This window comes from Mus pahari, chromosome 21, assembly GCF_900095145.1.
Source record: "Mus pahari chromosome 21, PAHARI_EIJ_v1.1, whole genome shotgun sequence".
In the NCBI taxonomy this organism is placed as follows: Eukaryota; Metazoa; Chordata; class Mammalia; order Rodentia; family Muridae; genus Mus; species Mus pahari.
In genome coordinates, this window is record NC_034610.1 from 18947043 (window position 1) to 18955840 (window position 8798).

The 8798-nt window shown below is 54.2% G+C and overlaps 1 protein-coding gene across 1 annotated transcript; it reads right to left on the minus strand.

Moving 5' to 3' along the window:
- Positions 1-1895: 1895 nt before the first annotated feature.
- Positions 1896-6525, minus strand: LOC110338415 (brain-specific serine protease 4). The gene is made up of 6 exons (XM_021221777.1): positions 6354-6525; positions 5607-5633; positions 4974-5145; positions 4554-4831; positions 2897-3054; positions 1896-2384 (listed from the first exon to the last, which is right to left on the minus strand). Exons 1-6 carry the CDS (start codon positions 6433-6435, stop codon positions 2178-2180), a joined length of 924 nt encoding a protein of 307 aa, XP_021077436.1. The 5' UTR covers positions 6436-6525; the 3' UTR covers positions 1896-2177.
- Positions 6526-8798: the final 2273 nt, after the last annotated feature.

Sequence of the window (8798 nt, forward strand, 5' to 3'; positions counted from 1 at the left end):
AGTCTGAGTCCTTTCTTACTTGCCAGTGGCAAACCTTCAATTTTCTAGGAATTTCTTCAGAAACCCCATTCAGTGAAGGCCGTGCCCCCAGGGCTTGCTTTCCTTTATTAGATTACAGTTCCATGGGAGGCATTGCCAGAGCCCCTATAATCTCAGTTACCAAAAGAGATTTCCCGTAGACAAATATCACCAGCCTATTAAGCCACTTGCTGGGGGACTGCAGGTAGCTGTTGAAGATACTTCCTTCAGTAAGGATGACGTTGGAAGAAAGATGTGAGAGACAGACATACAGCGGGGGGGGGGGGGGAGGAACAGGATGGGAGAAGGACAGAAACAGGAAAGAAAAGGGGGAACTAGAGGAGAAGGGGAAATATAAAGTAGAGGCTTCGGGGCGGGGGCTGGAGAGATGGCTCTGTGGTTAAGAGCACTGGCTGTTCTCCTAGAGGACCTGGGTTTAATTCCCAGCACCCACATAGAGATGCACAACTGCCTGCAACTACAGTCTTAAGACAGCCTATGGCCTTTCATGGTCTCTTTAGGTACAAGCCATGCCCATGGTGTATACACATATATGCAGGCAAAACACCCACATACTTTAAAATAAAATTAAAAATTAAAAAGAGGGCTAGAATCAAGACAGGGCAAGGTAAGAGCTTGAGGTCAGAATGAACAGGAACCAGAGGGAGAGGGAGAGGGCCCTGAGGGAAGGAGAGGGGCCAGCAAGGGACAGCTGGGAGATACTACAAGGTGGGGGTGGGGGTGGGACAAGGGACAAGAGAGCACTAGGTCACAAGCAGAGAGGCAGGTGCTGGGACCTGGGACAACTGAGTCTCCTCCAAGCACTCCCAGGCTGCATCCCTTACGAGCAGGTGGCCGGTTTGAGCTGTTTGCTTTTAAACAACATCCCTTGCTTTCTAACAACAAATAAAAGAAATCAAAACAGCACAGACAGGTGCGGCTCAGTGTCCCGTGTGGAAGTGGCCCTGGCTTCCTCCTCTACTGTGTGTGGGTTGGAACAGTGGGAACTTCAGGATTGGACTCTCCTCAAAGTGTGAAACACACTGGACAGTGCTCTCATTGTCGCCTCTGTTATTCCTGGAGGAGACATTGTTTCCTGAAGAGTGTCTTAGTCAACTGTTGGAGCTGGCTGTTTTCTGGCCTTTGTTTTGGGTGAATCTCCAGGTATCAAACACTATAAAGTGCACATTCAACCAGTTTTAGTGACTTATCCACCTCACGGAGCAGATAGGGAAAGTCCACAGCCCCAGCCTGGGGGGAGGGGGGTGGGGGGGCGGGCTGAGGGCGTCAGACTTTGGTCCCAGACATTCTGAAAGCCACAGACCCTCATAGCCGCGATCACATTGTCACTATGCTCCAAGGGGAGAGGAGAGGTGACTCAGGCCTGCCACCTCAATGTTTTGCACCTCCTTGGTGGAGAGGAATTTATGGACTCAGTAAAGAGCCATCCTATGACTCAGCAATCGGCCTGTGTAGCCGCTCACCCTAACCGGGAGACAAGGTCTGGCACAGAGTGGCCTGGACAATTTGCCTCAAGAGCAGCTTGCTTTGAGTCCTGAAGTGGGAGAGAGGTCCAGATCTGGTCTCAAGAAGAGCCAACATCCTCCCCTCACCCCCGCCCCTGGTAGCCAGTCCTTTGATGGGTACCCCAACCCTGCCCTCCTCAGTATTGCACAGCCATGTCCTCAGGCCAGTCTCCTGTCTCCTTCCTACTGCCGCCTCAGAATAAAGGCTAGCAAAAGCAAGGGCGGCCTGTCCAGGGGGCCAAGTGGGGGCTGTGCTCCGGCCCATGTGCAGCCTCACACCAACAGGATCCCAGCATTTGTGTTCCAACTGGGTTCTTACCCTACATGGGCGTAAAGAAAAAACAGGAACTGAGAATAAATAATTTATTGAAACTAGAATAAATATGTGGGCATGGTTACAAATAACTGTAAAAAAAAAATCATCGCTCTCTCTCACGCGCGCATACACACACGCACACAGAGGTACACACACACACACACACACACACACACACACACACACACACAGGCCTCTATGTGGGCGGTGCCAGAACTTCCTTGTTGTCTCGCGCAGGCCGCGGGCGCCCCCCGGAGGTAGAAGACATATTTACAGCAGAGAGAACTGCAGGCGCCTGCTCATCTTCAGATCCCAGATTAGGAGCTTCCAGTGTCCCCACTGTCCGCCAAGTGCCCGCGCAGCTGCACCCCTTGCACGATTCTTTGCACCCAGGAGCGGTGAGCTAGGAGGCTGGTGTACACACCGGGCCGGTTGCGCTCCGCGCAGCCCTCTCCCCAGCTGATTATGCCAGTCAGTAGCCAGTGGTCATCCACCTGGCACATCAGGGGACCCCCAGAGTCGCCCTGCAGAGAAGAAGGGAAGTCAGGCAATGTGTCCTTGGATGCGGCAATACTGAGACAACCATTCTGTGAGGCCCTAGAAGGCCCCAGACTTTCCAAACAGAACCACAAGCATGAGGAGCAGGAGATGACACCACTTCTGTTTTACAGGTTTAGAAAGTCCATTGGCAACATGGGCCCTACAGCCAGGCTATATGCTGGCCACCTCAGGGTTAACTGCTCCACCATCCTGCCATCCTCATTCAGTCATGGGACTGGCCCTTGAGGTCAGGGTTCTGAACCACTGAGCCCTCCGAAGAATAACAGCTGCCAACCTATGGTTTACTGCTGAAACGCTCTGTACACAGCCCATGTATAAACAAGAACCCCATGTATAAACAAGAAAAAGCCCAGACAGGCTAAAGGGGGCCTAGCCAGAGGTGAGAGAGGATGTCCTTGGGGAGACTCTCAGAGAGAAGACTCTTAGATAGAGGTGATGGCTTCCCAGATGGGGCAGACAAAGGACAGCCACTCACCAGACAAGCATCCCGCTGCCCTTCCAGGTAACCAGCACACAGCATGCCCTCGGTGACGGCTTCCTGACCGGCTCCCCGCCAGTACAAGCTTTTGCAGAGTTCGGAGTCGATGATGGGCACCTTCAGCTTCTGAAGGGTCTGAGGGTGGGGCAGGGGCACTGGGAACAAAGGTGAGAGTCAGGCCCGGTGTGAGCAGGCCCAGTATGAGCAGGCCCTGTGTGAGCAGGCCCAGTGTGAGCAGGCCCGGTGTGAGCAGGCCCAGTGTGAGCAGGCCCTGTGTGAGCAGGCCCTGTGTGAGCAGGCCCGGTGTGAGCAGGCCCGGTGTGAGCAGGCCCGGTGTGAGCAGGCCCTGTGTGAGCAGGCCCAGTGTGAGCAGGCCCTATGTGAGCATCTAGTCCCCTCTATTTGCTCAGCAGCATTTCTCAAAGGTGGGTGAATCTGCTCTAAGAAACCCTAATCCCAGGCTCTCCACCTCTTGAATTCAAACATGAATGAATAGCCTGAGATTCTGTCTTCAGCCAGCTCCCTGATGCCCATGGAGGGCTACACAACACAGTGGTGTTTCTGTACTTCCTGCAAGGGCAGTGTGTTTAGTACCCCCTAGGTTCTGAATTGATCTGCCCCACACCCTCCCTGGGGTTACTCTGAGGACCCAAGGAAAGGCAGCAACTGAAGAGTTCCAGCACCTGCCCGGGCCTGAGCAATTCTAGACCCAGGTCCAGGCTCTGTTCCTTCCCTGTTGTCAGTGCCCAGTTTCTCCTGCAAACCCTGTGTTGTCTTCCACAGGTGACTAATGTTTGTCTGGGCTTATCCCAAGCTCTGTCTGTCTATCCCTGGCTCTGTCTGTCTGTCTATCCCAGGCTCTGTCTGTCTATCTGGCTACCACCTACCTTCTTCTTGCTTCTCTTCTAACTCTGTATTTCATCTGATTTGATTGTAGATGACATTTTCCAAACCTCCAGACTTGGTTTGAAATAGACTGTCTTTTCTTCTGGGAATTTTGCTTGCTATTCAAGATGCTGCCAGCAGGGGTAACTATTCCCGCGTGTGCTGGCTACATTTCCACCTTGCCAGCCCACCATCACTTCTACCCATTCTTGTCTCAATAGCTTTGCAAATACCTCTCTGTCTGTCCCTCTGTCTCTCTCTCTCTCTGAGTCTCTCTCTGTCTCTCTCTGAGTCTCTCTCTCTCTCTCTCTCTCTCTCTCTCTCTCTCTCTCTCCTTTCTATGTAATCCTGACTGTCCTGGGAACTCTCTCTCTGTAGGCTAGGCTAGCCTCTAACTCACAGAGTTCTGCCTGCCTCTGCCCCCTGAGTGCTAGGACTAAAGATGTACTCCACCATGCCCAGCTCTCCCTCCCTCCCTCCTTCTCTCCCTCCCTCCCTCCTCCCTCCTCCTGCTCCTTATCCTCTCTTCCTTACTTCAAGCCTCTATTGTTGCTTTAAATTATGGTCAAAGACTCAACTAGACATGACCTAAAAATTGCCAGTTGACTTCTTGTGAGTTCACTTCTCCAGTCGCCAAATCATCTTTTCTTGCCTCTATAGTGTGCACATGGTCTCCACCTTCTCCTATCCCTGGAATCTGTATTTGAGTAGCATCTACCCTCTGTCCCTAGCTATCCTGAACCTCTCTGGAGTTAGAGGGGAACCGCACCTCCATCCTGGATGCTTCCCCAGCCGGCAATCCAGCAGTCGGTCTTGGGAGGGAGACGGACAGAGGAGTCAGGTAGGCAGATGGGCAGGATCCGCTCAGAGAACTGGATGGAGTGTTCCAGGCGCACCAGGGCAATGTCTGCATGGGTTCCCTCCTTCCAAGAATACCTGGGGTGGGGCAGCACCCAAGCAATGCCTACTTTCTGGGACCTTGGGCCTGGGTTCCCCAGCTTCCAGGCCCCCAACAATACTGAGAACAGAGATGGTTTGTCCATATTGCTGGAAGGAGAGAGAACAAGATATCAGAGAGGGAGAGTGTCTAGTACAATGGTGTCCAGATCCCTGAATAGAGGCCTGGACAGCCCAGAGGCTGAGGCAGAAAGCCTGGGTCTGGGAGAGTCAAAAGCCGGAGTCCACATACCCCCTAAAGCAGTGCGCAGCTGAGACCACCCAGCGGTTGGTGAGCAGGGAGCCTGCGCAGTGGTGGGAGCCATTCTTGAGGATGCTAACAATCCAGGGCCACTGGGCATCCGTGCTGTCCTCGCCTCCCACGACCCGGTTCAGCTGCTGAGGCTTCCCACAGTCTGGGGACACTGGCACAAGGGATGGCATCTTCTGTCATCTCAGTAGACACAATTGTCTTCTGACTTGCCTGTCAACCCCCCCCCCCAAGGCCTCAAACCTGTGCCCAGCATAGTCTACTGCTGGAGGGAGAGTGCCTGCCTGCCTGCCTGCCTGCCCTGTCCCTGTCCCTGTCCCCTTTAGTTATCAGGGACTGGCCCTTGCCTTCTTCTCTCCTTTATCTCCCCTTAACCTTTATTGCTTTGGTTCTGTTGGTCCCTGGCCCTTCTGTCCTCCCTTCTCTAGATTTATCACCTTCCTAAGCCCCACCCACCCACACAGCTCTTCTTGACCATATCCATCCCTTCCTCTTCAATCTCATGCTCCCCTGTGACTGGGGTCCCCACACTGACCTACCCTCTACCGTCAGATACAAAGACTGTCCACGCCACAGCCCCACCCCCACCCAGCCAGGCAATCTGCTCGCACTCACCTCGGATGGTGGCAGCACTGATGGGAGCTGAGAGCAAGAGAGTAAAGAAGGTGGTGAGGAGCCCTGTACCCCATGCCTGGGGACTCCTCCACCTTCCCAAACAGACTTAGCCTGGGCCCTCCAGCACTGTTCACTGCCTTACCACCTGTCACACACACACACACACACACACACACACACACACACACACACACACCCCACAGGTACCTCCACACCCTGTTTGGGACAAACATATTCAGACCCCTGCCTCCCAGCCCACCAGTTTTTGTCCCTTCATCCTATGAGTAGAAAGAGTGCTTGGGACACACACACACACACACTCACACTGGCACCCAGGTTTTCTCCCCCAGCTCCCATGAAAGCCCGGGCAGCTATCCTGTTCCAAAAGAGAAGGAGACCCAAGATGGAAATGAAGGGGGAGGAAACAGGAGAAGGAAGACACAGGGAAGCAGTGCTGACCCACATGGATGTGAGAAGTGAGAGGCGCTCCTGAGCAGGCACTGAGCAGGCACTCACATGCATTCAATCCTCATAGCTACTAGGGAAACTGAGGCAGACCACATGCCAGAGGAAGGAGAATGGAGACAGAGGCATGAGGAGCGGACGATGAAAGGTGACAGAGGAAAGAAGAGAGACAGAACTCAAGGGAAGGAGCTGAGCCAAGCTGGCAAAGAGGAGGTGACTGTGGGGAGGAGGAGGAGGGAAAGGAGGATGTGGGAAGGTGGAGCAGCAGGCCCTTGGGCTCACCTGTGGAAGTCAGCAGCACCAGAAGGACTAAGATCCTGAACTGGTCCCCACCCAGTGCTGGGGGAGGACTGGAAATCACCATGGCTGGTATGGGTGGAGACCCAGTAAGGCTGCTGGCCGGCTCAAAGGACCTGAGGGCTGTTCTGCTTGAGACTGGCAGGATGGGTGGCTGTAGTGTGTAGGGTTCCCTACAGGTCGCCCCAGGTTTTATCCTGTGAGCAAGAATGCTGTTGGACCAGTCCCCCAGGTGGTTGAGACTGGGCCACCCAGACTGTGGGTCAAGGAGGAGGTGGGGCTGCCAGAAGGAAGCAACCAGTTACTGGGTTCTAGGGGTGCCACCAGGAAACTGGATGGGGGTCTCCAACTCAGATGTGTGCCCAGGGTGCACCCTGCAGGGGGACAAGTAGAGACTTGCTGACTGCCTAGGGCATGATTTTAACACTGACTCCCAGGTAAATAGAGTAAATAGCTTGCAGAGTGTTTGGGGCAGGAAGTGACTCAGTCCGGAATGGCTGGGGTTGCCAGGGGGACCTTGTTCCTTAACGGCCCATGTCCAGGGCCCTGGTTGCTTCCATGACTCAAGACAGACACTTGGGGCCCTGGAATCCCGTTAGCCCACTTCCCCGAAAGCTGTGACTCAGGCCCCAAAGGGACGGGTATAATGGCCTCTTGGCCATTTGACCAAGCTGTCCCTGGCACTTCCTCTCAGTTGTCACTGTAGGTGAACCTCAGGTGACTCGTTTCTCACCTGAACTCCAGGGAGCAGGCCAACCCCAAAGCAGGAGCCACAGCCTATGTGCCCCACATACACTTGGGAAGAACTAACCCTGTGGTCACGTTCACACCATGGGACACACACACACACACAAAGGGCCAGGGAGCTGGGCTTTGGGAAGCTGGGGTGCTGTAGGCTGGTGTAGATTGTCCTGACTAAGTGTCCTATACTAGTGACACCCTCACCTCAAGCAGGAACCAGCGACATCATCCCAAGCAACTGTGTCCCTCTCTTCAGGGTTAGATCTTGGGATCAGACCTGTCTGAGGAGAAAACAGGGTTCATGAAAACAGTACTGCAGTCTGAGGCTCTGCACCCCACTTTGTGCCATCCCCAAGCCCCCTCATCACCCAAGAAACCCGGGCTGGTTCGGGAAGGTCAGTAGACTGGCTGCTCGCTGAGTTGACTTGGGAACTTAGTGGCCCCCCAGCAGGATCGGAGGTGCCTGACCCTCCTTGGGATGGCCCACAAAGTTTTACTCTGAAGAAAAGGCCATGAATAAGTGTGGGGACAGGGACAGTAACACTGATGAATAAGTGTGGGGACAGGGACAGTAACACTGAACCCAGGGAAAGAAAGAGACGCTGATCTCTTTCCACCTCTGGGCCAGCCGCAGCTCTCTTGGGAGTTCCCTGACCTGGGTCTCCAAGTTGCCCAGAGCTGGCCCTGCAGGTCCCTGTGTTGCCCACCTCAACTGTTTGAGATTAAGGTGGTATTAGGCCCGGTTAGCACATGTATTCCCCTCTCTGGCAAGGTGATACCCACATAACCTTGCCTGGGTACTGTGAGCTGCAAACAGGCTAAGGTGTGTTCTGTGGGCCACTGTGTGGGGAAGGAGGCAGGTCAGGGTTAACCTGCAGGCAAGATGAGACAGAGAACCCCTGCCCTACCCCCACCCCAAACATGCAAAATGTGTGGCCTCAGGAACCCCAGTGGTGCATTCTTCCCCTCCTAGGATTGTGGGTGTCACTACAGGAGCAGCCAAGATGAGGCCAGCTTCCCTAGACACCCCTGAGGCTATTGAGCAAATGTGGGGGACACTCACTCACCTAATCACATGTCCCCTCAGGGCCACTTCTGCACCCTCAGCTGCTCCCACAGCACTTTAACCCACTCCCTGTGACACGGAGGGCCTTGGCCACCCCAACTCATTCCACAAACATTTCTTGGGCCCCTGCTGTTTGGCAAGCCCTGAGCTAGGGTCACTGGGACACCCAGTGAGGAATGAGGCTCGGGTCCTTCACACCACATAGGAAGCTCACGTCTCCCAGGGGCAGCAGCTGAGTGATAACATTGACATACTTCAGAGGTGGGCAGAAGCATGGACCTACAAGTGTGCTGTGACTGCTGGAGGGTCGGGACATCTCCCCAGCCACCCTCAGATCCAAGCCTGTTGCCTACTGCATACTGGATGCAACAGTTTCAGTTGATGTTTGTCGAATGAATACACGATTGTGGAAGATAGGAGGTTGGAGACCAGTAGCTGCAGCATCTTGTCTCTACATTTCCTCTGCCCTTCCCGGTTTCCTGACTCATTGTCCTGGGGACCTAAGAGGCAGGCACATCCCCAGTATGTTGCCTCCTTTGAGATGGGTGAGCAAGAAGAAGCCCCCAGCAGAAGGGTTCTGTGGGAGTCAGAGGACACCCCCAAAGCTAGATGGAGATTTCCTG

What these genes read in the sequence shown, in the direction of transcription:
- LOC110338415 (XM_021221777.1), bottom strand. Translation starts at nt 6,435, where the DNA reads ATGGTGATTTCCAGTCCTCCCCCAGCACTGGGTGGGGACCAGTTCAGG. An exon ending in CAGTGCTGCCACCATCCGAG is followed by an intron (nt 5,146 to 5,606) that starts GTGAGTGCGAGC and finishes CCCTTGTGCCAG; the next exon opens with TGTCCCCAGACTGTGGGAAG. An exon ending in GGCAGCGGGATGCTTGTCTG is followed by an intron (nt 2,385 to 2,896) that starts GTGAGTGGCTGT and finishes TCTTCTCTGCAG; the next exon opens with GGCGACTCTGGGGGTCCCCT.